This window comes from Peromyscus maniculatus, chromosome 21 (assembly GCF_049852395.1).
Source record: "Peromyscus maniculatus bairdii isolate BWxNUB_F1_BW_parent chromosome 21, HU_Pman_BW_mat_3.1, whole genome shotgun sequence".
In the NCBI taxonomy this organism is placed as follows: Eukaryota; Metazoa; Chordata; class Mammalia; order Rodentia; family Cricetidae; genus Peromyscus; species Peromyscus maniculatus.
Genome location: NC_134872.1, coordinates 49,213,146 through 49,239,778, shown reverse-complemented (window position 1 = coordinate 49,239,778; position 26,633 = coordinate 49,213,146). Strand labels below are relative to the sequence as shown.

Genomic DNA, 26,633 nt, shown 5'->3' with positions numbered 1-26,633 from the left:
TTGCTGCTTCATAACTGTAATCTTGCTACTGTTATGATTCGTAATATAAATATCTGATATGCAGGATATCTGATATGTGACCCCAAAAGGGGTCGTTACCCACAGGTTGAGAACCCCTAACTTAATGATACAGTTTAAATTTAACTGAATCTGCCCCTCAAGATGCACAGCTCATTTCTGTGTGAGTGAGTTTGCCCTATAAATGACTGCCCTCTCACCCTGATGTTCTCAGTTCCAAGTAGTTGTCTGATTTTTGAGAGAAGCCAGATGCAGATTTCAGCAATTTTAGTGGCGATTCTTTAAAAAGTTAACATTAGTCCACATAAAAAGATTACATTGAAATTGCTTCTCTGAGTGCATAATAGCTGTTTCTGTGTGTAAGCAATAGATTGATTTTGATGAAGCTATAGTAACACTGATGTAGAAAAGCACCAGACACAGCTGCCGTAGCCTGGCTCCTTCCTCTTCAGACAGCGACAAACATTAGCACAGAATACACAGTCCTGATCTCCCAGAGACTGTCTGGGTTTCCTGGTATCCTTGAGTGGCCCGTCTCTCTGAAAGTCAGGCCTTTTTTCTTTGTGATATGCAGCCCAATTTTGACATGCTTTATAGCCATGTGAAGCAGCTCCTCTCCAATGAGCTGCTCCTGACCCAGATGGAGAAGAGTGCCCTCATGGAAGCCCTGGTTCTCATTAGCAACCAGTTTAAGAACTATGAGCGACAGAAGTTGTTCTTAGAAGAGCTGATGGCACCAATGGTCAACATCTGGCTTTCTGAAGAAATGTGCAGGTACAGGAGATCTTGGGGACTATTAACCCTGACTGTACTTGGGTAGACCTAGTCTATTTCGAGAGCTGTGCCAGGCTGGGGGAGGGGTGTAAGGATTGGGGGCTGTGCCCGAACTATCAGTGATACCTTAAGCTCTCTCAACATTTACTCTCTTCTCTGAAATGTCACCTTGCTCTATGGAGGTGTGGTAGGGAAGGCAGTGGGCAGAGATGGTTAGCATGGTCATGAGGGTGTGTGAGCTGTGTGATGTTTGCGGTGCAGCTTCAGCACCGTTGGAGAGAGAACCTCAGTGGGGTCTGCGGCCCCGGGTGCCTGTGATGCCCCATAGTAGAGAATCTGTTTATTTTGTTGACTTTTTTAATTTGTAAAATATGCAATGATTTGGGGAGTGGGAATGTTAACATAAACTTTCAAATGACAGCTTATAATTCATGTGATTAAGCACATGCCTTTAATCCCAGCACTCGGGAGTCAGAGGCTGGCAGATCTCTGTCTGTTGAGGCCAACCTGGACTACAGAGTGAGTTCCAGGACAGCAAGGGCTACACAGAGAAACCCTGTCTCAAAAAGCCAAAAACAAAAACAAAACGCAAAACTATGTTTGGGGTCTGATAATCTGTTAGCTTTTTAATTTGCTTTCTTGAGTTAGGGTCACCTGTAGCCTAGGATAACCTTCAACTCCTGATCCTCATTGTCCTCTTCCTCTCAAGTGCTGGGATTATAAACCTGTGATGATCATGCTTGGTCTATCTACTATTAGCTCTTGTGGAGGAAATTGTCCTTCCTTAAAGTCATGATACAGGGAAGCTGTGTTGGTGTATGCCTTTAATTCCAGCAGAAGCATACACCAGTCTGAGTTCGAGGCCAGCCTGGTATACATAGTGAATTCCAGGCCAGGTAGACCCTGTCTCAGAGGGAATTAAAAAAAATCTGAGGGGCTAGAGAGATGGCTTAAATGTTAAAAGGACATTTATTGCTCTTGGAGAGGACCCAAGTTCATCCATTTCCAAGCACCTACTTGGTGTCTCACAACCATCTGTAGCTCCAGGCCCAAGGAATCCAGTGCTCTTTCCTGACCTCTGCAGTACCAGACACACTTGTGCACAGACATAGATGCAAGCAAACACTCCAAAAAAAAGATTTTTTTTTTAGATCCTTGTGTGGGGCTGGATGGATGGCTCAGTGCTTATGAGAGCTTACTGCTTTTCCAGACAACCAGAGTTCAGTGCTAAATACCAGGGGGACCTGCTCACAGCTGCCTGTAACTAATTCCAGGGGGACCCAATGGCCTCCGTTGGCTTTCACCTGCACTCACATACACATGCCCACAAACAGGCACACTATACACTTAGCTAAAAGTAACTCTTTGTCTTTAAAAAAATGATGATGTAACTTTTCTTGCCCCCTCCAGAGTGCTGACGGATGTTGATGCCTTCATTGCCTACGTGGGCGCTGATCTGAAAAGCTGTGATCCAGCTGCGGAGGATCCATGTGGCGCCAACCGGGCACGAGTAAGATTCTGTTGGGAATGGGAAGTTGCACTGGCCACGGGCAGGAGTTAGGGTGTTGCCATTGATCAAGTTTCTCCGATGTGTTTTGTCTGTACTGGTGAGAGACCCAGGATTTCCTCCTGCCCTAAGCTTCTCCTTTCTTTTCTTCTTCAGTCTTGAATTCTTGAGTTAGTTCCCACAGCAGAGCAGATGGTCTTTTCTATGAAGTCATTATTTGGGCTTTAAGGAAGACTGGAGGTGTAATGAGGAAGTAGGTCAGAACTTGTCGCAGGGTGAGTCCCCCTGCTATTGCTCTCTGGCATGTGAAGTCCTAAGTGATGGCCAAACCTTGAAACCTTGGAAACCTGAGGCTTTCCAGTGTGCCAGGTTGCAAATCAGCCACTGTGGTGAGAGCCACGTGATCAGCCTGGCATGAGGGGTGGGGGTTAGGACGCAAGCTGTCGAGTCCCAGCTGGAGGGCCAAAGGTCAAAATGGCAGTTCAAGCACATTGGTGGGAGAACTCATCTAAGGCACCCTCTACCCAAGGTACTGTGAGAGGGTCATTAAACCCCTGCAAAGACATCCTAATGAAAAGGGGGCTTCCAGAGCCACCACTGCTCCTGAAAATGGCTGTGAGAAGACCCCTCTTGGACTGGACCATAAAGACGAGGACAGGAATCTTGCTGGGGTGGGAGACAGAGGCTTTGCCTGTGTCTGCCTCTGTCACTGTGCTGTCACCGTGGTCACATGTCACAGGGCTTGGCCACTTATTCCCTGCTGTGTTTCTCACTCTTCTCTGTAGATCACCTTCTGTGTGCACAGCATTCTGGGGGTGCTGAGACGAACCAGCTGGCCTTCCGACCTAGAAGAGGCCAGAACTGGGGGGTTTCTGGTGGGTTATACACCCAGTGGAAATCCAATCTTCCGTAACCCCTGCACAGAGCAGATCCTGAGACTGCTTGACAATTTGCTTGCCCTTGTAAGGTGAGTCAGAATATTTTGTATTTATTTTAACCCCAAGAATCTCAATTGCAATCTTTATGTCTGATCATAATGGTGGTATTGAATTAGTTCCGGCTCTTTTGAAAGGGGAGCTTTCGTTTTAAAGACAGTGAATGTGTCTGTGTAAGGTGTACTCTTTATATACACATGGTTGGAAATAATCCAAGAATGGGGCTTTCTAATTTCTTTGTTGTTGTTTGTTTTATTTTTCGAGAGAGGATTTCTTTGTGTAGCCCTGGCTGTCCTGGAACTCACTCTGTAAACCAGGCTGGCCTCAAACTCACAGATCCACTTGCCTCTGCCTCCTGAGTACTGGGACTAAAGGCGTACGCCGCCACCACCACCCAGCTTATTTTCTTATTTTTTTTTTTTTTTTTTTTTTTTTTTTTGGTTTTTCGAGACAGGGTTTCTCTATGTAGCTTTGCGCCTTTCCTGGAACTCACTTGGTAGCCCAGGCTGGCCTCGAACTCACAGAGATCCGCCTGCCTCTGCCTCCCAAGTGCTGGGATTAAAGGCGTGCGCCACCACCGCCCGGCTTATTTTCTTATTTTTAAAAATACCGTCTTCGGTGTTTTTTTTTCTTTTTGGCTTGCTGTCATTTTGATGGTACTGCTGGGATTGAACTGGGCCTTGAGCGTTCAAGGCCACAGCAAACACCAAGGCACCTCCCAGCCCTTTCTCGGCTTGTTTATAGTGCATGCCTACTTGAAGATTATTTAACCTCCCTTTTTATCAGTAAGGGAATGGCTCGTTGGGAACAGGACAGTTGCTTTCTATAGTCTTTCCCCAGGTGGTGTCCGTGTGCACTGATAGGAACTTCTCACCAATGACTGAACTCATGTAGGCCAAACGTCCACTGGCTCCACAAGCCGCAGGGAAGCAGGATGCCTTTCGCCTTTGAGCTAGGCTTCCCTAGGAGACCAGCAGCCACTGGAGCTTGAAAGGCAGAATTAGGGACCCCCTTCAGTTTCCCAATTTTAACAAGATAGCAAGGCGTTTCATGTGCACATTAAAGGGTTAGAGTCATTGTTCTAGGTCACATGACCTGACATATTCCAATGAAAGCTGGCCAGGATAGGCTTGTTGGTTATGAGAAGTACACTTTTGAGCTTTGTAGAAGTGAAACTTGAAAAAATGCACTTCTTGGTATCTGGTTTCTTTTTCTCAATGACATGGAGTGGGAGCCATCCCAGTTGCATGTAACTGCTTCTCACTGCCTCTGTGGTATTCTGCTGTGTGCTGTGCGGGCTCCTATTGGCCCCGCTGGACTTTTGGACAGTTTTGATAATATACACTCTTCGGAATGTCATGATGTCTGTGCAGTCTCGCTGGTTATACACAGAGGAGAATTCCTGAGTTGTAAGTTATGTATGTCTTCAGTTTTCACAGCTAGGGTGGCTTTCAGATGTGGTGTACTGAGTATGCTCCTAGCAACTGTGTGCGGGAATGATGAAAAGTTTGTTGGCTCTTCTTTTGTTGCTTTGTAACAGTGTCCTGCCAGCCCTTTGTGTGTGTGTGGGGGGGGGGGGTGCACTCACGTGCAGGTGCGTACAGAAGCTGGAGTCTGGTGTCTGGATGTCTTTCCACATTACTTCTCTGCCTTATTCTTTGAGACACAGTCTCCAACTTGACCTAAACTTGGAAGTTTGGCAAGACTGGCCGACCAAAGAGCCCCTGGCACCTGCCTGTTTCTACCACCTCAGTGCTGGGTTACAGGCCTGTACCACCATGCCTAGCTTGTACATGGGGTTTGGTTGGATCTGAACGCATAGCTTGATACTTGTATAGAAAGCACTTGACTCAGCCATCTCCCCAGACCCCTTTTATGTTTGTTTTGTTTTGTTTTTCAAGACAGGGTTTCTCTGTAGCTTTGGAGCCCGTCCTGGATCTCGCTCTGTAGACCAGGCTGGCATTGAACTCACAGAGATCTGCCTGCCTCTGCCTCCTGAGTGCTGGGATTAAAGGTGTTCGCCACCAATGCCTGGCTATGGTTTTTTATTGTATTTGGGGGTAGTCATTAGTCTTTGGGCTTTGTTTATATTAAAACATGGTTTGTATAACCCAGGTTGGTCTCTAACTCACTATGACCTTGAATTTTTGGTCCTTTTTCCTCTGCCTCCCAAGTGCTACCAAACCCGGCTATAGTTTTTTGGTTTGGCTTGGTTTGTTTTTTTATGATCACATTTCAATAATGAATGAAAACAGCAGCCAGGGATACTGATGCAGCCACTAAATCACATATAATATCACATGTAATCACATCACTTGGGAAGCTAAGACGGGAGACTCTTGGGCACAAGACATTGTCCCACAACACAACAGATGCACATGGTCATACATGCCTTTAATACTAGCATTTGGGAGCAGAGTCAGGCAGACATGTGTGGGTTCAATGCCAGCCTGGTCTACAAGTTCCAGGCCGGCCAAGGCTATATAAGGCGAGTTTGCCACCAACCCCCTTTTAAAAAAAAAAAAAAATCATGGCTCATTTGCTCAGAGTCAAGTTTAAATTTATTTCTTCCAAGTAATTGTATCAGATTATTTTATAGTATCAGTATTGTCCCAAACAACTGAGAAAATTTTGTTCCAGAAAGCAAAATACATCAAATTGAGCAAAGCACAATTTTGTTTTGTCTTTTTTTTTTTTCTGAGAGTCTTGCTATGTAGTCAAGTTGATCTTAATTTTCTTGTCTCGCTGTTGGATTACTTTTCCTAGGGAGACATGACCAACTGCTTATGTTCATTCCAGATAGGACACTGATAACAGACCATAGAAACAGTTCCCCCCCAAGTCTGCATGGTGAGCCAGTGAGTTTATTGGGGTTATTTGGGAGCATGGGTGACTGAAAGGAAGCTTATAAAGCAAAATGCCTGCCTAGCATGCCTCCTCAGCTTTCCACACCACTCATGGGGAACTTCCACTGAATAGTATCCTCTCTTTCAGGGACTGTTCATTGTTTATAGAAGCTCAGAGAGTTGCCTCAGGGGCCTTCTCATGAGTTACCTGAGTTTTATGAGCCTTTCAGACGAGAGTTTCTGCCCAAACAGAACAGCTCCTGAGTTCAGTCCCTGAGACCCACATGGTGAAATCAGAGGCTGGATGTGGTCATGCACAACTGTAATCTCATCTGTACTCCAAAGGGTGAGGCAGGAGGATTGCTGCAAATTCAAGACAAGCTTGGGCTTACATAATGAGATGCTGTCTCAAGAACACACATACACAAATACAGAGTGAGTTCAAAGCCAGCTGGGGATATAGCTCAATGGTAGAGTGGTCCATGTGTGAGGCCTGCTCTTAATCCCAGTTTCATGCCATTGAGAGGCTGTAGCAGGTAAGGCACTTGCCGCCAATCCTAACAGCCTGAGTTCAGTTCCTGGAATCCAAGTGGTTCAAGAAGAGAACCAGACTCTCTCTCCCTCTCTCCCTCTCTCCCTCTCTCCCTCTCTCCCTCTCTCCCTCTCTCCCTCTACTTGTGTGTGTGTGGTTTTCAAGACAGGGTTTTTCTGTGTAGCCCTGGCTGTACTGGAACTCACTCTGTAGACCAGGCTGACCTTGAATTCAGAGATCCGCCTGTCTCTGCCTCCCCAGTGCTGGGATATAAGGCGGTCCCTACCACTGCCTGATGAGAACTAGACCCTTAAGTTATTCTCTGACCTCCTGACATGTGGTCCATGGTGCACACATGCACAGAGCCACATAAATAAGTAAGTACAATAAACATTTAAAATAAACTGAGTATAGTGGCAAATGCCTTTAATCCCAGCACTTGTAAGTGTAGGCAGATGAATCTCCTAGAGTTTGAGGCCAGCCTGATCTATATATCGAGTTCCAGGTCAGCCAGAGATACTTGGTGAGACCCTATCTTTAAAAAAAAACATTTATTTAAAAAAAAAAAAAATAGCAGTGATGATGCACTGTGTGGCCTCACCACACGTGGATCTTCTGGAATGGGCAGCTGCCTGCATGCTGGTGAGGAGTCAGCAGACATGACAGCCTAAGAACACATAGGAGTGTGCCTGCTGTGTGCTCTACACTGCGTGCTTGTCCATCTTTGGAGACACATCTTTTCATTGGGACTGTCGGCTCCCCAGTAAATGACACAGAGACTTACTAATTATGAAAGGTCAGCCCATAGTTTAGGCTTATTTCTAATTAGCTCTTAATAACCTCAAGTAACTCATTTCTATTACTTTACTTTCTACCTTGTGGCTTTTACCTCTATCTCATTTTGTGTGTCCTATTCGTTCTGTGTCTATGTGGCTTCCCTGCCTTCTTCCTAGTGTTCTCTTGCCCTGAAAACCCTGCCTAGCAATTGGCCATGTAGCTTTTTATTAAATGAATCCAAGTGACACTTTTTCATAGTGTACAAAAAAAGATTATTCCACAACATTTCCCCCTAAAAATGAAAGGTTGAACTCTAACATAGTAGAACTATATATAATAAAAACAGTTATCGCTGGGCCGTGGTGGCGCACGCCTTTAATCCCAGCACTCAGGAGGCAGAGGCAGGCTGATCTTTGTGAGTTCGAGGCCAGCCTGGTCTACAGAACAAGATCCAGGAAAGGCACGAAGTTACACAGAGAAACCCTCTCTCGAAAAACAAAACAAAAACAGTTATCAAGTAAGGATTACATTTACAATATCCAGTCTATTTGTATTTGGCAGATTCAATGAAAATACTTCATTATTTTTCCTCTCTTGGTGAGTCCAAAGTTTTTAACCTAATTTACTTTCTATTATAACTAAGGAAAAGTACAGCTATAATTATGTACTGTTCAACTTCATCAAAGATCCCAGAAGGATATAATATTACCTGAGTAAACAGGAAGTATAGTGCAAGCCACTTCCAAACATATAGAAATAACAGATATCTGGCTGCCTGGACAGTCACCCAAGGTTCCTTTGTAAATTTGGGGCATCCATCTTCAGCCTACAGGCCTAGAATATTGAAAGACTTTTATGCAGCAGGAATTTTGAAGAACTGTCTTGCATAGTCTTGGCAAAGTTCAGCAGATTTTTCCTTTATATCCTGCTTGTCCATTTGTACAGTATACTGTCAACGGTCAAGACAAGAGTAGTTTCTTGTCCAAAAGGCTAGTTTTGCCACATTGAAAGCAATCTCCATGTGGAGTTTCTTCAATGCCCATCATCTTTTCTAAAGTAAATTGGTGCTGACAGGAGCAGATGTGTCTCATTTTCCTGAAAAGCCCTATGTTAACAAAACATTTTAAATGCCATATTCTGTAGGTCTTTGAAGTGTTTTGAAGACCATCTATCTATCTAAGATATCTTTGTATGGCCTTGAAAACATACCTAACATGACTAAGTTTCATTATTATAGATGACTAACTACTAACCTATATTTCTTTATTATCCTAAATAGCTTTCAAGAACTAAAACTTAAATTTTAGTTCTTAAACTTTACATTTTTTTAATTTATTTATCTTTATTTTATGTCATTGGTGTGAGGGTGTCAGATGCCCTGGAACTGGGGTTACAGACAGTTGTGAGCTGCCATGTGGGTACTGGGAATTGAACCCGGGTCCTCTGGAAGAACAGCGAGTGCTCTTAACCTCTGAGCCATCTCTCCAGCCCTTAAACTTTACATTTTTAAATGAGCTGCATAGGTACAATATCTTAAACAAGAATAGAAACATATACAAAGAACAAAAATAACCTTAAATTTGTATCAGTATACAGAAATATCTTACACAAGAGTAGAAACATATACAATATAACAAAAATAGCTGTATATTTGTATCAATATACAAAAATATCTTAAACAAGAGTAGAAACATATACAGAACAGCAAAAATAACTTTAAATTTGTATCAATATACAAAAATTCATACCAATGTAAAATATTTGAGACTAGTTTTTTTATTTTGAAAGTAGATACAATAAAATCTACCCTTTTATTCTGTCATTTCTCTACCCCCTTTTTTCTTCTCAGAACGAGATCCCTGAATCTAATTCCCTTTATTAGTGTCCTCTCTGACCATGACCAGTAACAGCTGTGACCAAACCCCCTAAGCAATGGCCAAAAAGCTACCCACCCCGCACCTCTTGGGAATGTGAGTGTTGTGTTCTCTAGACTGCTTCTTCCTGTTGTCTTGGGCACTGGCATCTTTCGGGGACTCTGAGAAAATTAGGATAATGGTCAAGTCCTGGCTAGAATAGTCTGAGCCACTTCTGAGATGCTGGATCACCTGGGCCACCTGTTTTCATTGGTATGTGGTCCCTTTGCTCTGAAAACACATAAATGTTCAAAGGTGACCTACACATCTGTGTTAACACAAGTGTGGAATGTGCAGTGTGCACAAGCCAGCTAAAGATGATTTTTTCTTTTATTCCACAACACATTCTGAAAACTTCAGTCACTTTCAGTAATGACCTTAGCTTACTACCATATTCTTAGTACGCTGCCAGACTAAACAAACTTTAATAGATGTCTAAATGTTTGAATGCTTATGCTCAGTTAAAGAGACCAACAGACTGCAGTATGGGGTCTTACGATGTAAGCCCAAACATGGTAGATGAGGGCAGGACAAGGGGTTCGAGACAAGACTCTACAGTACAGCTGCTTCTACGCCAACAACCTGCTGCACCTTTGGGCTCCCCACAGGGCCAGAGCCGCTGTCAGGCTCCCTGGATCTAGTTACCCGAAGTCATTGATCACCGGGTGGTACTGGGAGTCAGGCTCCTGCGCTCGCTGAGAACAGCAGGCGCTCTTAGCTGGGGAGCTGTCTCCTTAGTGCTGCTCTTCACGTCTGTTCGTTTCGGTTGTTTGTTTGGTTTGTTGTTTTTTATTTTTTTTTCAAGACAGAGTTTCTCTGTGTAGCTTTGGAGCCTGTCCTGGATCTCACTCTGTAGACCAGGCTGGCCTCGAACTCACAGAGATCCGCCTGCCTCTGCCTCCCAAGTACTGGGATTAAGGGTGTGCGCCACCACCGCCTGGCCATTTGTTCATTTTGTGTGGTGTAGGCTCAAGCACGCCATGGAGGTCAGAGGACAACTAGTAAGGAGTTACTTTCTGCTTCTCCCTATGGGTCTCAGGGACCAAAGTCAGGTCATGCGTCTTGATAGCAAGCACCTCTACTACTGAGCCATAAACATTTCACCAGCCCCTGAAATGTTTTCTTCACATCTTTATTCTGAAAGTGGATTGGAGCTTGCTTGTTTTAGTTTTTAAACTTGTAAAATGAAGGCACAGCCATGTGTGGTATGCAGGCCTATACTCAAGTCAGGAATCCAAGGCTGATTACCTAGGGAGTTGAAGACTATTCTGATTTATATGAGATCCTGCCCATTTCCCAGCACTTCTCCATTCCATCCCCCCACCCCCAAAATGAAGGCATAGACTCACATTAGCCTAGACCTGCCCAAGGTCAGTGTCATGAGCATCAGCCTTCCATCTGCACATGCTGTCCTGTTGAGAAGTCTGCAGGGGCCAGGAATGGTGGAGCACATCTGTCTCTAATACTTGGGAGGGTGGGGCAGGAGCATTAGCAAAAGCTCAAACCTAGCCTAGCCTATAGAATAGACCCTACCTCAAAAAGAAGTAAAAGGTCCCACAGCCAGTGACATGTATAGAACTATCATCTGTCATTCTATAAGTATGTGGAAGGAAAAGCACTCTGAAGTTTGTTTGTTGGTTTGTTTTGGTTGGTTTTTTTTTCCCCCTGAGACAGAGTTTCTCTGTGTAGTCTTGGCTGTCCTAGAACTTGATCTGTTAACCAGGCTGGCCTTGAACTCCTGCCTGCCTCTGCCAGCTGCCCAAGTGCTAAGACTAAAGGTGTGTGCCACCACCGACTGGTTGTTTGTTTTTAGGAAAGGGTCTTTCTACATAGCCTTAGCTGTCCTGGAACTCAATATGTAGAACAGGCAGGCTGCCTCTGCCTCCTGAGTGTTAGGATTAAAGGTGTGTCTGACCATGCCTGACTCTGAAATGATTTCTTTTTGTTGTTTTGTTTTTGTTTTTTCAAGACATGATTTCTCTATGTAACATCTCTAGCTATCCTAGAACTAGCTCTGTAAACCAGGCTGGCCTCGAACTCACAGAGATAGGCCTACCTCTGCCTCCCTAGTCCTGGGATTAAAGGTGTGTGCCACCATACCCAGATGAAATGATTTTCAAAGTCTAGTAATACATGAAATACTAACAGTCATTGATTATCATCGTCATGTGTTACACACTGTATGTAATAATGTGCTAGAGTTCTCTATGACCATCAATGCACTCACTAGGTTTGTTGACACTACATATACTATAGCAACAATGCAGCTACAGTGGGAAACTCTGTGAGTTCAAGACCAGCCTAGTCTGAATAGGGGGTCCCAGGCCAGCCAGGGCTATGTTGTAAGACCTTGCATTTGTTTGTTTGTTTGTTTGTTTTCTTGTTTAAATCAAAAGAAAGCTGAAGGACCAGAGAGACAACTCAGAGATTAAGAGAAGAGCATTTGCTGCTCTTCCAAAGGACTGGAGTTTGGTTCACAGCACTCCCATTAGGCAGCTCACAACCACCACCTGTAGTTCCAACTCCAGGGGATCTGATCCTTCTGGCCTCCCTGGCCTTACAAACACATAAATAAATAGGTGATTTTTATTTATTTATTTATTTATTTATTTGGTTTTTTTCAAGACAGGGTTTCTCTGTGTAGTTTTGGTGCCTGTCCTGGAACTTGCTCTGTAGATTGGGCTGGTCTCGAACTCACAGAGATCCGCCTGGCTCTGCCTCCCGAGTGCTGGCATTAAAGGTGTGTGCCACCACCACCCAGAGTGAATATATTTTTAAGTTGGAGAATCTAGAGGTAATGCTCGCTATTAAAGAGTGTTTTTCTGCAATATACAAGGTCTTAGGTTTGGTCCCAGCACTCCAAAAAGGCTATTGTGGGCCAAACTGGCTATTGACTATTCAATGAAGAAATTAGTGCCCACCCAGGAGGTGGCTCCTGTCCCTAGTCACTGCCCCTTAGCAACACAGTCATTTTGATGGGGAACATGATTGGATTTTGTTCTTCTAGGAAGCTGTGGTGACTATTGCTAGGTCTGTGCTCCAGAAATAGAGGCAGGGAATTAAAAGATGGGTCCTATTACTCTGACCTGCTCTTTGCACATACAGTGTTGCTGACAATTCTATCAGTTCACGCATCTCAAGTCTAACAGGATTTGCTATTGAGTCACTCTGTTGGGATACTGTCCTGCTATCTCAGGATCTGGTGTGTGTATTAGGCCATGAGATTGTATGCTATGCACTTAACAGCTTCAAGGCTGCATCTTTCTCTGGGGAATTCTTTCCCCTGCTGTGAGTAATGTTGATGGGGGAATCTGTTTGAAAGACTAGCTAGATGTTTCCATAACATCCTTATTTTTTTCAGAACCCACAATACTTTATACACACCGGAAATTCTAGCCAAGATGGCAGAGCCTTTCACCAAGGTTCTGGATATACTTGAATCTGAAAAAACAACCATATTAGGTAAGAGGGTTTTACCTCCTTGCTGAGTTCATCCTAACTCTATGACTTCTCAGGAAATAAATTTGTGGAGCTCCTAGAGGTGCTGAAGAGCTTATGTGTCATTGATCTTCTTCATCTGAACTATCCGAGTCTTGTGAATGGCTTTTCCCTTAGTAATCCCTGTAGAGGGATTTTTCTTTGGGCTACCAGCTCACACACACAAAAAAAACGACATGGACACTTATTATTAATTATGAAAGCTTGGCCTATAGCTTAGGCTTGTCCCTCTAGCTCTTAGAACTTAAATTGACCTGTTTCTATTAGTCGGCATTTTGTCTCGTGGCTTTTCACCTCTCTTCCATCTGGCACCTCCTGATTCCTCTCCTTTGGTGTCTCTCCTGCGCCTAGATTCCTCTCTCTGCTCAGAAGCACCACCTAACCTCTTCCTGCCTAGCTATTGGCCATTCAGCTCTTTATTAAACCAATCAGAAGACGCCTTGGCAAAGACACATCTTCATAGTGTACATAAAGATTATTCCACAAAAAATCCCTCCTTCAAACACACTCCCTAGGGTGGGATACCTTGTTGTTTCAGCCTTGACACATGGGGGAGGTACTTGGTTTTGCCTCAACTTAGTATGCCAGACTTCGTTGACTCTCCCAAGGGAGGCCTTACCCTCTCTGAGGAGTGGATGAGGGGTGGAATGGGGAGAGTAGGGGAGCAGGAAAAGGGGAGGTGCATGGGAACTGGGATTGGTATGTAAAATGAAAAAAAAAAAAAACTTTAAAAAAAAGATTTTAAAAAGTAAATAAATTAAAAAAAAAAAATCCCTCCTTCAGTTTAGTGTGCAGGTAGTAGTAAGTGGTAGTTACCCATGTTTCTCCATTACACACCGGAAATGCTAGCCAATATGGCAAAGACTTCACCAAGGTTCTAGATAGATTTGAATCTGATTTCAGAAGTTGCTTCTTGAAGAACCAGTAAAAGCTAACTATGTCCGATGCAAGAGGAGATACTGGGATGGGATTTAGCTTAACTAGCATGTGCCTGACCCTGGGTCCGGTACCCAGTTAGGAGAGGATGGCAGGGAGGGAAAGACCCAACACCTTCCGAGAACTCTTAGTACTCTACCCCTAGACTCTGCGGCCAGCTGCTTTGGAATAGAGCACATATGTTCCCAGACGGACGTGTGTGCCTGCCCGCAGATGCTGGCCTGTCCCACCCATTCTGTTCATCTGTCTGTAGGATTACCTCAGCCTCTCTTGGAGGTTAACGAACACCCTGTCTACAGAACGACCTTGGAGAGGATGCAGCGTTTCTTCGGCATCCTCTATGAGAACTGGTAAGGCCCAAGCGTCCCTGCTGCTGTGTGCTCCCTTGCCAGAATGCTCATTTTGTAGGGATGGCAACAGAGGCTTTTGACTGAGAATTCTAGTGCAGAGGTGAGCGGAGGCGAGGGGTGGAGTGGAGCTGGTGGTAGTGGTAAGTCCAGGAGAGCAACTGCTTTCCTGTGGAACGGACCGGCCGTTGTGTGCACCTCACAGTCCTGGCGAGGACTGGAAGTTCATACCCACGGTGTGTTTCTAGTGAGCGATGATGAGGCCCAGAGGTAGAGAAGTGGGCTTGCATTTGCTCGGCCTGCTTAGTGTTTGCAGTCTGCTTCTCACGGGACAGTGAGAAGCAGCCGGCCTGGTTCCTGTCTTGGGTCCTGGCTGTAGGGTTTAGTGATACTTGGCTCCGTGCATCCCACACTCACAGCTGTAGCCTCGGTTCACCAAACATTAGAGAATCTTGAAGAACCCGAAGGACTGACATTGTTGGGTATTAGTTATCACCGGTGCTTTTTTGCCTTACAGTTACCATATCCTAGGGAAGGCAGGCCCTTCCATGCAGCAAGATTTCTACACTGTAGAGGGCCTCTCCACCCAGCTCCTTGGTTCAGCCTTCGTCAACTTGAACAATATTCCTGACTTCCGGCTCAAATCTATGCTTCATATCCTTGGAATGACCCTAAGTAACCTAGAAGGTCAGAAATTGGAGACAGGACAGAGGGAGGAAAATTCAACTGCAAGGAGCAGGTTGGGCTGTAGACTTACGTGCTTGGTGACCTCTTACAGACAGACAGAAGGGTGCAAATAATTAATAAGTAAGTGGGTGAGGAAGGAGGGGGAACAGGAGGCAGCCAGACTGGGGGTCGAGTGTCTCACAAAAACCTCCTGAGCTTTGCCCTGGCTAGAAATTACTGTCTTCCTACTTCTCAGAAATATAACATTTTTAAATTTATTTCCTTTTCTATAGTTTGCTGAGTGCTTCGTTTTGGTTGGTTTGGTTTTGCCAGGGACTGCATTTTTAAATATGTAGTCTATGCTAGCCCTAAACATGCCATTCTCCGGCTCCTTCTTGAACCTCCTGAGTGCTGGCGTTTGGGTGTTTGTTTTGAGTGATGATCTCACTGTTCTCCAGGCTGAGCTGGAACTCCTGGGCACACGTGACCCTCATGCCTCAGCCTCCTGGATAGCTGGAACTACAGGTGAATGCTTGTACACCCAGCTGGGTGCTTTCTTTTGAAAGGAACACCCAAGATTTCATCATCTTTCAGACCCTTTTATATGAGGGTGTCTTTAATTCTTCTATTCTTTAGCAACCCAGGGCTATAATGTACAGCTAAATAAGTTAAGTTAAAAATACAAAATAATTGAGTATATATGCAGCTTAGGGTTCTAGGACAATGAGGAGTTTTTCCTATTTTCGTAGGATGTTCTTTTTATCTTGAAAGCCGTGTAGTGGGCTGCCCAGCCGCACAGCCTGTTGGCTGGAAAGCGGAGGGTCTGCTCGTGTGCTAAACCTTCTTAACCGCGGCCGCAGGCGTCTTCGTGAAGCCCCTGGTGCTCTTCTGTCCCCCCGAGCACTATGAAACCCTCATAGCCCCCATCCTCGGACCTCTCTTCACCTACTGCCACATGGTAAGTGGTCCACGAGTCGGGCCAGAGTACTCTTAAGGGAATGGTCCATGCTGGGGAGATGGTCTCTAAAGTGACCGACCACAAGCATAAGGACTTAAGTTTAGATCCCCAGAGCACACGTGAAAGCCAGATGTGGTGGCACACATCTGTAACCTCAGCACTGGGGAGGTGGGAGATAGATGGAACCCTGGAGCTCTTTGGCCAGACAGACTGTTAATTGATGAGCTCCAGGTCCAGGGAGTCACGCTCAAGGTGGACAGTGATGAGTGAGACATCTGACATCAGTCTCTGGCCTCTACACATATGTGCGGACGCGCCCTGCAAAACACTACATACACCAGATGCCCAGAGATGAGGGACTGATGCTGAACAGTTCTCCCAGCCTTGCCTGCTGGCTGTTCAGCAACGTCCCAGGAGCCTGTTGGTGCTGCGGGTTAAACAGCCCCCAAAGAACTAAGCAAGAAGAAATGATCAAGAATTCTTTCCCCTGGGTCTGTCCTTGGCTCTGGAGCGAGGCAGCTGTCCAGTTCAACAGAGAACAGATGTGCCCAGAGAGACCCAGCTTCTCAAAGTGTCATTAATCTCAGCAGATACTGGACATGTGCCCCTGTCATTAGTGGAGTGAGGTTACAGAAATGCAGTCTTTGTTGTGGTGTATGTGGTGTCTGCTGTGGCTAGGGGGACCGAATGACCAGAGGTGACTGACACATCCCTGGCTGCCGTGGATTGACAGTAAATGACCAGTAGTGGATTCTTCAGCATTTCTGAACATAGAAAGTTGATGGCCAGGACCAAGAATTGAGCTTTTTGCTGTTTTGACCATACTAGAAGTTACTGCCAACATTAACTAAAGTTCTTGTATTAGATTCCTTTTTCATATTTGGGCCTTGGTACAATTCCGTTTACAGTACAGAAAATGTCTCTAGGTTGATGTAAGGAGTTAGTTTCTTTCTGGGTAATTAGTGTTCTGCTTAAAGTAACCTTGAATAGCTATGTGCAGGCCCTACACCTCTAGTCCCAGCACTAAGAAGCTGAGACAGGAGAATCGCTCACAAGCTTAAGGCCAGCCTGGGATTTATAGTGAGTTCTAGGCTAGCCTGGGCTACAGACTAAGAGCCTCTTTAAAAAAAAAATTAGAAGTAGACCTTGGGTACCATGCACTTCAGCCTCTCCCCATCCTAGCTCTTCCTCCTCTTGTTTCTTCAGAGGCTTTCCCAGAAGTGGCATGTCATCATCCAGAGGAGCGCCCTGTGGTAAGGAATAACCAGTCCTCGGCGCAGGAGCCAGCGGCCAGCTTTGGGTTGGGCAGGGTTTGACTCTTCTAGGCTAGAGCAGCCTTGGTATAGTCGTTCCCAGCCTGCATGAGAGGTGATTTGTCTGGACAGGCTGCTGTTACCGCTTAGTGACCTGACGGTGAGGTTAGGCTTTCCTGTGGGGACCTTCCCCTCACCTACTCTGGATTTTGATCCTGAGCTCTCCATCCAACCAAGCAGAGTCACAAGAGATAAGGTCCCTCAGTGGACTGCTCTCTCTCTCTGACATCCTCTGGGGATAGCCCGAAGAATGGCCTGGGTGTGGGGGTGCTGGTGAGGGTGACCATTTCCTGGTCCTTGCTTCCTTTGCTCTCCCACGGAACTTGCCCCTTGGTTCTCGGCAGTGGAGAGGATGAGATTGCAGAGGACAACCCTGAGTCTCAAGAGATGCTGGAGGAACAACTGGTGAGGATGTTAACCCGAGAAGTCATGGACCTCATCAGTAAGTGGCATGCGGGGACCAGGGAACTACTCGGCAGCCCCACACAGGCTAGGCTGGTGGCAGAGGTTCGGGTTGACAAGCAGAAGCTAAGAGTCCTTAAGTCAATCAGACAGGTTCTGAGTTGTGAACTACATACATTGTACCAGATAAGAAGACGGGGATCCAAAATAGGAACTTGAATTAATGTTAGCAATAACTTTCTTACTTGATCAAGATAGGAAAAGTTCAGTTCCTAGACATGAACATCAGTTTTCTATTTTCAGAAATGTTGAAGAATTCAATATTGGTTTTTTTATTCCCAAAGTAGTTAAGGATATGTCAGTCACCTTCCCTGGTCCTTTATTCTCAGCAGAGTCTGTAATGCCCCCCTAGCTGGCTGACTGGAAGAGCGACCCACAGTCTAGTTGGGGTCCTCAGAATACCTCCTTCTAGTGGTGAAGCTGATTTAGTCCTTGGACAGTATCCACCCACCAGCTTTCATCTGGCCGGAAATAGCCTGGGATCAGTTGGCGAGGTGACTGTTGTGCCGTGGGTCGATACTGCCTTCTGCTCTCTTCTAGCGACCTGCTGTGTATCAAAGAAGACCGCCGACCACAGTGCAGTTCCTGCTGTGGATGGAGAGGGTACGTGATCTATAGCTACGTGGTCTATAGCTCTGCCCTCGGAGACAGAGCCAGGATAGATCCAGCTGTCGTCCTGTGCTAGCCTACTTGCTGTCCTCTGTCCAAAGTGGTTTTCTTCCTGGGATAGACATGACCCTAAGCTCTTGCTCATTCAGTCTCTTCTCAAATGGTATCTCCTCCAAGAGGCCTTCATGTCTAATCTGCCGAACATCACAGGCCCAAGCTCTGTATAATCTCTTCCTCTGCTTTGTTTTTATTTCAGCGACCTGCACTTTTTATTTATTAAATTCATTTATTGCCTCTCTCCCTTACTGTGTAGGCTGTCAGGGAAGGACTCCAGTGACTGAGCCGTGCCTGTTAGCATGGGCACTCACACATGCACTGCCCCAGTGTCTGCACCCTGCCGGGGGAGAGGGTTGTGTAGCACCGCTTAGTCCCAGGCAGCTGAGGACGTTCCGTTGGGGTAGTCCTCTCTGCTGTGAAAGGATGGAGCTTAGTGTTGTGCATTGCTTACAGATGAGGAGATGATGGCCACCGAAGTCACCCCTTCCCCTGTGGCCGAGCTCACAGACTTGGGGAAATGCCTGATGAAGCATGAGGTGGGTAGAGGGGACTGGTGGTACCTTTCTCCTTGCTCTGGGCAGATGTTCTCAGGAAACATGCAGGTCCATGCTGCAGATTGCTGGTATTGGGTCTCTGGGGCTCAGCTTTCATCTGCCCTCCCATATACAGCTTCCCCTCCCCCAGCCGTCACCGTCTGTCTCTTTGTTTAAAGAGACAGAGTCTCACTCCACCCTGGCTGGCCTGGAACTCGCTGTGTAGCCCAGGCTGGCTGCTGGGACTAAAGGCTGACTGTCCCCTTCCTCCCTTGCTGTTCAGGACATTTGCACAGCACTATTAATTACCGCCTTCAGCTCTCTGACCTGGAAGGATACGCTGTCTTGCCAGAGGGCGACCACACAGCTCTGCTGGCCTCTCCTCAAACAAGTATGCTGGTTCATTGTTTTAGGGGTCGGTTTGTTTGGGGTTTTTGCAGGGAGGGGAGGTGGCCTAGGGCTACAAGCATGCTAGGTGAGCACTTTACCACTGACTACATCCCCAAGTCTCTTTTTCTTTTTTCTTTTGAGACAAGGGTCTGGCTAAATTTCCCAAGCTGTCCTTGAACCCCAGAGACCTTGAAGTCTTGCTGTCTCCTTGCCACTCCTGAGTAGCTGAGGCTACAGACCTGTAGCCTCTTAGTTATTTTTGTATTGCTGTGGCCAAATTCACCTAATGTAGACTAACTGATTTCTGGGGGATTTTCATCTACAGTGGGTAAAGCATGGCTAAGTTCACTGTGGCAAGGGCATATTGTGATAGCTCCTCTTATCTCAGCAGACAGGAAGCCAAGAGCACAGGTTTTGACCAGGGACAGGCCTAACAGTTAACCTGTGACCTGCTTCTGCCAGTCAGGCCCCAACTGCTAAAGGCTCCACAGCCCTCAAAATAGCCCTATTGATTGAGTATGCAGAACATGACAGAGGCTGTCAGAGTCAGTCCTTGCCACCTTTTCCTTTCCTGTCTGGAAGTTGAGGTCAGCCTCGTAGACTGAGTCAGTTGGAAGAACCGGGGCTAGGCCCTTGAGAGGCTCGTGGCTCCTGAGCACTGCTGTCTTCCCAGGTGATGTCTGGGACCCTGCTCGCAGACGCTGTCACATGGCTTTTCACCAGTGTGCTGAAAGGGTTGCAGATGCACGGGCAGCATGATGGGTGCATGGCTTCCCTGGTCCACCTGGCCTTCCAGATATACGAGATGCTGGTAAGTGGGCGGCAGGGCGGGACGGCTGGCGGGCGGTCCAGCCGCTTCACTCAACCTGCCTCCCAGGATCTCGAGCTGTGACCCAAACCCGGGCATCTGCCATACTGCTTATGCTGCCCGAGGGGAGGGTGTGCCGTGGCATGGGGAAGGTGACAGGCCAAACCTACATCCATCGAGTTCATTCCCCGCTTAACTAGCGCCCCAGGTACCTAGAGATAAGAGCAATAATGGAGCAGATCCCTGAAATACACAAGGAGTCTCTGGACCAATTTGACTGCAAGCTTTTAAACCCCTCCCTTCAAAAAGTAGCTGATAAACGCCGGAAGGAGCACTTCAAACGTCTCATCGCTGGCTGCATTGGGGTGAGTTTCACACCCCTGTTCCAGCACCCAGCCCCACACGCTTGCTGTCGTAGACTGTTGTGGGTAAATTCCAAACCAACGAGTCACTGACTGCTGACTGTGTGTAAGGTAGGGTCCTCTGGCCCACGCTCGCACCCACCATCAGTTTTCTCTTGTTCTCCACAGAAACCCTTGGGAGAACAGTTCCGAAAAGAAGTTCACATTAAGAACCTTCCCACGCTTTTCAAAAAACCAAAACCTATGCTGGAGACAGAAGTGTTGGACAGTGAGGGGGGTGGACTGGCCACCATCTTTGAACCCTGAATCAAGCTTTTGGGCATCCTTCTCCGGCCTTGGTTGTCATCTCTTCCCCCTTGTAGTAATCTCTAGGCCCTTGTCCTGCCACCTCGCTTCCCCCCGTATCAGCCTGGAGAGGCTCAGATCCAGGACCAGCTGGAGAAGAGTGGGCCTGTGTGGGCCCCAGTCACTCTCCTGAAGGATTGAGAGAAGGGAGTTAGGACTCACACCATTCCAGAGACGTCCTAGAGAGATGGCATCCAACTTGCAATTTGGGCTTTTCCAAGAAAAGCTAGAGCACAATGGCCTTCCCCAGAGCAGCCACACCAGCATGGACAGGACCGGGTGCTGTGCCCAACACCACTGACCACACTTGCAAGGGCTCAGCCAGTTCCTCTTGGACTACAAGGGACCCCCTTGAGTCCCTTGCTGCTGGGCTGACAGGGATCCTTCTCTACTCCCAGGGGCATGTTTGGCCTAGGTGCTACATGCTGAACCACACTGAGCCAGTCTCATCCTTATCTTAAGCAAGAATCTGGTCACTTGGTGGGATCCGTGGTACAGGCTTTTGCTAAGGTCTGAGCAGTGTCCAGGGACAAGAGCTGGGCAGTTTAGTCAAACGTGTTCTTTAAAATGTACGTCCTGCCCTTCTATGAGTGACCCTCAAGGGCTTCCCCAGCCTCAGGGCCTCCTCAGTATCACATGAGACCAATCACATCCAGACCAATTAATCTCGTATCTGGCAAGCTAGCAAAGCCACTGTCCTTTTGGGACTAGCTGAGTCCAGGTGCCTTTGAAAGTTTCTCATGACTCTTCTCAAGGGTTGCTTCATCCCTGGAGGGAACACAAGCAAAGCAAGATGAGTGTGAGGCCTGGCCCTGCCTTTAGGAAAGGCAGATCTTGCCTGTGTGTCTGCTCTGACAGGCCCACTCAGACCTGGTACAAGCGGCAGGCGCACACAGCTAAGTTGGCAAGTGCAGGCTGGGAAATGGGAACTAGAGTGCCAGGTCACTGTCTACAGCTGCACAAGGCCATCCCACTTTGCGTGGTGCTTGGAGTCTACAGGTTGTCAAGGTGATTCCAGGTGTTTCCCTCCAAACCTGACAGCTGCCTACTCCTGTCTGTCTGGTTCGGGCTGTGGAGGATGTAGTTGTATTTATTATGTTGTAATATTTTTAACATCCTATGACTTCATGCTAGAAATTTTCTATTGTTTATAGAACCTTTTGTAGAAATGCTAACTCTAAAGGACATCTGCATGTCAGTAAAAATCTCCTTTCGTACACAAAGGGCCCAATCCTCCTTTTTCAAATGAGTGACCCCTCCAAGGTTACTCAGGAGCATCCTGTTGGGTGGACTAAACAGGAGAACCTGTTGATGGCCAGCCAAGCTGATGGGCAGTCAAGTTTCTATCCGTGACCAGCAGAAGGAGGTGGCTGTCTTCTGTGGAGCAGTCAGTGGTAACATGGCGGAAGCTGAAGATCCGCCTTTTTCGTTGGAAGTTGGCCCAGGAGACAGCGATAAGAAGCACATCCCCACAGCTAGTGTAATTCGGCCTCAGACGGCTGTATGACCTGGAAGCCTCTCTGGTCCTTAGTTGTTAGTGTTAACTTTTTGAGGCAAGGCTCCTTATTTTTAGACAAAAGTAATTCTGAAAAAAAATTTTGCTAGTATATCAATTTATTTACATCAAAGGCCTTACAAAGGCAGAAGTCTTAGTCTGTGGCACATTTAATAAAATGTATTGACTGAAAATTAGACCATCCCAGAAGTGCTGTGGCAGCCTCAGTCCATCTGCACCGCGTCTAGTTCGTCCAAGAACCGCCGGCACTTTCCCATCAGTATCTTGATAGCTTCACTCACCAACACATCTGGCGGCAACACTCCAGTGGACTCAACAGAAACTAGGGACCAAAAAGACACTTTAGCCCTGGCAGGATTTACCTAGTTCAAAATCCAAAGAGTACCTACCACACCACCCCCACTCACAGATATAATGGTCCCGAACACGGGCAAGCCGCACAGCCTTCTTCAGCTTCTCATTCCGGAAGATCTCTCTGCTGAAGGTATCCAGCCGAGCATTGGCAACCCTGGCCAACTTTTTACCTGAGGAAAACAATGTTACACCTTAGCTTAATCAGGTCTAAGGGATTTTCTTCTCTGCCGCCCTCAAAGGAAATCCACTCAAATCTTCCTTACAGCAGTACGCCAAAGGCCATACCTTGCACTTCCTGAACCTCAATCACACCCGGGGAGAAGCATCGGCTCAGCTCCTCAGCCGCCTCCCCTTCCACAGGTTCTAGCAGGGTGATGTCTGGCAGGAGCCTGTAGCTGGCTGTTGCCACCGGTGAGAACTTGGCATGATCTTTGCCTGTGAGAAACTCTGTTACTCTCCCGTGCCAGGGACAACAGCCCCAGCTGAGCTCCTTGGTTACACCATGCACTCCAGACTCGCCCCCACCCAGGGCAGACTCACTGGGTTCTCACCAATGCCCTTGACGCAGTGCATAATCAAGTCAATCTCCTGGCCTGGCCGAAGCTGAGCAATGAGGATGTCATCGTGCACTGGGCGAATTGTGCCCTCCGGGAAGACATCAGCCTGGTTTCCCAGGGGAACCCATGTCATATGCCTAGTATATACTGGAGGGAAATTATGTCAGAAGATCCCAGATCCTAAAATTAGCACCCATCAGCCTGTGGGCCCTCTTCCTTACCACTGCTCACCTTTGTGGTTCACGTAGAGTTCATTGGGGTCAGAGGAATCCTTAGCGGCACTGGGGTTCCTGGTACACCTGACCTGCAGCCGAAACTGCAAAGTGTCTATCTCGGTTCCTTCCTCCTCCCCTGTACAAGTGCGGAAGCAGGGTTGTGTTGTTTGAAACAGGGTTTGATAGCCCTGGCTGTCCTGGAATTCACTGCCTGAAGCAGGCCGGCCTTGCGCTCAGGAGAGATCAGCCTGCAGCTAGCTATACGTGCACCATGCCTGGCCCTAGCTCTAACTAATAATAGGGGCTGGTAAGAAGGCTCAGAGTAGAGATGTCAGGCAAACCTGAAGACCTGAGTTCAATCCCTGGAGTAAAAACATACTCCAAAGTTGTCCTCTGACCTTCACACCCATGTGTAATGCCCACAGTTTTTAAAAGAATTAAAATACCCCCGAGTGCTGAAGGCCTTTATGTATACACAGACAAAGTTAAGGCAAGGACAAGTGTTCTCCCAGATGAAAGCCAACGTACAAAATACTAACTACCTCGACTAGTTAGTTATACAGTAATAAACCTGGGATCTGAGTCCACAATCCACTTCAGAACAGTTCCTCCACTTCATCTCATCTCATCTCAGCCTCACCTGGGTTCCGATATTCAAAAAGACGAGGATCAGCAAGAATGGGGATGAGTCCCAAGCGGTGAGCAAGGATCTCGTCCTGGACAATGGATGTGTTATTGTACACCAGAACCTTTTCCACAGCCATTGTTGGCACCTGTCCAAGAAAGCAGAATCATCCAACTGCAAAACCCAACTGATCTCCACCTCCCACCCTGCCTGGGAAAATAAAAAACAGCTTTTTATTTTGTTCTTCAGATTTCTGAGCCAGGGTTTCACTATGTAGTCACTGTGTGCTCATCTTAGAGGTGTGACCCGTCCCACCTGCCTGGAAGGGATGGCTTTGGGGACATTTCTACAAATGAGGTGATAATAGTTTCCCCACTCCAGCCCTCTCACATCTTCTACTACCTCAGCTAACAGAATTCTCCGGAAAGCATTAGCAATGGCAGCATCAATCCCCACCATGTCGAACTCCAATGTATTTTCATCCATATGTACTATGTCCACACGGAAATTCTAGAGGGACAGAGAAAGAACTATGAACACCTGTTTCCTTGTGTAATTCATACCTCGCTCTGTGATTACTCCCACCTTGGCAATGTCTCTCAATGTCTCCACCCTCTCTCATCCTAAAGCATTCCTCTGCCTAGATGATCACCAGACCTTTGTCTCCAGCCCCGTTCTTGAGTTTCTTAAGAAGCCTGTCTGTTTTTGTCTTTTTCTGCTGCTTTTTTTTTCTAAGACAGGGTTTCCCTGTATAGCCCTGGCTGTCCTGGAACTCACAGAAATACATACCCCTGTCTTCTGTGTGCTAGGATTAAATGTGTACACCACTATGTCTGGCTTCCCAGTTTTGTTTTAAGAAGCAAAATGGCTCCACACAAACAACCCACAACGGCTACTCTACTAAAGAGCACAACTTCCCACACTACTTAGACCAGTTAATAATACTGTTTTTCTGCTATTTTTAGTTTTTTAAACCTCTTTTTTTTTTTTTCAAACTCTATTCCCTTGGTTTCTGAACACCAATTTAGTACTCTCTTCTGACATTCCTTCTAAATTCTCTCTTCCACTCACCCTGTAAATGTTACTTTCTCCCAGGTTCTAATCTCCTGAGTGTCTTCAACCACATTCTGGGCTTAAGTGACTACTCAGCAACTCCCAAAACTTGGTCTCACTTGATCTCACTTAAAACATCATCCATTTGACCTATACACTTCACACAACGGAATTTAAAGTATTATTGCTCTTGTTCTCCTATTTACCAAATGACACAATCAGCCATCAATATAGGTCTCCAATGGGGCCGGGAGAGGTGGCTTCCCAGTTAAGAGCAAGCAGTTCACTGCTCTTGCAGAACTGGGTTTAGTTCCCAGCACCCATGTGGTGGCTCACAACCATCCGTAACTCCAGTTCCAGGGGACCTAACTTGCTCCTCAGATTTCCCAGGTCACCAGCCACACACATGGTGCACAAATACACATGCAAGCAAACACATAAGGCCCCCCCCAAAAAAAGTGTTTATGTCCCGAAAGTCACAAGGTCCTTTTTTTTCACACACACACAGCCCTCACCAAAGCAATGACACATATTTGCTCTCACTCTCTGTGCTCCATTTCCACTATCAGTGGAACCAGTCGTGGCCTCTATCTCAGCTCCCATACACTTATCTAGCAAACTTGCCAGAATTCATTCCCTCTCAGCTATTAAGGTAGCAAAATTTGGTCTGACAAATTCTCTTTAAGCCGGGCGTGGTAGTGCACGCCTTTAATCTCAAGCGCTCGGGAGGTAGAAGCGAGTTTCAGGACAGCCAGGGATACACATAAAAACCTGTCTCGAAAAAACAAAAAAGCTCTCTATTAACCTGCAGAGCTTAAGATACATCCCAATCTTGTCTGCCACTCCTGCCGACATACTGACATCTGACAATAATTTACTGCTGGAACAGGCTCAGAGCAAACTTTACACAAGCGTTTATAATAACGCTCCAATTAGGCCTTTATAGCTCAGCTTTTATTCAAAGTTAAATGCTTAATTCAGATGTCACTTCCTTCACTGACCCTTAACTACGTCCCTCCAACTGGATGGATGAAGTGCATCTATGTGATCCCCCTACCCCATCCCAGCCATCCTCTCCGCTATTTCATTATACTGGAATCATTTGTTTACGTGGACCTCGTGGTCCATTACCCCACGAGGGTGAATAACTTGTTCCAGGAACAGGAGCCGTGTCTGGCGGCCGTCCATGGAACACCGAGCACATGGCTCGTTTTATGAAAGCAGCGACCCCCAACCCCCAAACCAACTTGTGAGGTCTGGCCCCGCAAGCCGTCTGGGCACCTCCAGCGCCACCCACCTTCTCGAAGCGGTCCTGGTCCCAAGCATCATCATAACCCGAGTAGTTCCCGGGGAAGTCAGTGGTATGGACCTGGAACAAACAGATCTGTTCACGAAGGGCAGGGAGGTCCAGCCCCAAACCAGACCTCCTCCTCCTGCCCCGCCTTCCTTTCTCCTGAGTTCAGATCAGAGCTTACATTGCGAACCCCGAACTCTCCTAGAACCACGCGAGTCCGCATTTCCTCCACGGCCTGAGCCGCCGCCATTTCCCACCATTCGCCGCCAGTGAAGCCTCCAGATCTGCGCATGCGTACAAGAGGCCCGTCGCCGTCTCCGAGGCAACGCTCCGCCTCCTGAACTCTTAAACGTCGCGATATCCTGCCCCGCCTCCGTCCACGTCCTTCACTTCCGGACGTCAATTGGGGCCAAACATCCGGGTTTCTCCTTTT

At 46.8% G+C, this 26,633-nt stretch overlaps 2 protein-coding genes across 2 annotated transcripts in view; one reads left to right on the top strand and one right to left on the bottom strand.

The window, feature by feature from the left end:
• Xpo5 (exportin 5) overlaps positions 1-24,101 on the top strand; it is a 47,867-nt gene extending 23,766 nt beyond the window's left edge. The window contains exons 18-32 of the mRNA XM_042266087.2: positions 593-792; positions 2,203-2,302; positions 3,085-3,266; positions 12,664-12,764; positions 13,990-14,086; positions 14,601-14,737; positions 15,610-15,707; positions 16,914-16,960; positions 17,365-17,462; positions 18,023-18,085; positions 18,602-18,684; positions 18,965-19,072; positions 19,745-19,882; positions 20,080-20,244; positions 20,410-24,101. Coding sequence (XP_042122021.1) covers positions 593-792; positions 2,203-2,302; positions 3,085-3,266; positions 12,664-12,764; positions 13,990-14,086; positions 14,601-14,737; positions 15,610-15,707; positions 16,914-16,960; positions 17,365-17,462; positions 18,023-18,085; positions 18,602-18,684; positions 18,965-19,072; positions 19,745-19,882; positions 20,080-20,244; positions 20,410-20,547 — 1,755 coding nt within the window. The 3' untranslated portion in view covers positions 20,548-24,101. The remainder of the gene's footprint in view (positions 1-592; positions 793-2,202; positions 2,303-3,084; positions 3,267-12,663; positions 12,765-13,989; positions 14,087-14,600; positions 14,738-15,609; positions 15,708-16,913; positions 16,961-17,364; positions 17,463-18,022; positions 18,086-18,601; positions 18,685-18,964; positions 19,073-19,744; positions 19,883-20,079; positions 20,245-20,409) is intronic.
• Positions 22,183-26,630, bottom strand: Polr1c (RNA polymerase I and III subunit C). The gene is made up of 9 exons (XM_006984957.4): positions 26,382-26,630; positions 26,204-26,275; positions 24,256-24,363; positions 23,869-24,001; positions 23,245-23,364; positions 23,008-23,160; positions 22,742-22,891; positions 22,510-22,626; positions 22,183-22,424 (listed from the first exon to the last, which is right to left on the bottom strand). Exons 1-9 carry the CDS (start codon positions 26,490-26,492, stop codon positions 22,306-22,308), a joined length of 1,083 nt encoding a protein of 360 aa, XP_006985019.4. The 5' UTR covers positions 26,493-26,630; the 3' UTR covers positions 22,183-22,305.
• Between the last annotated feature and the right edge of the window lie 3 nt (positions 26,631-26,633).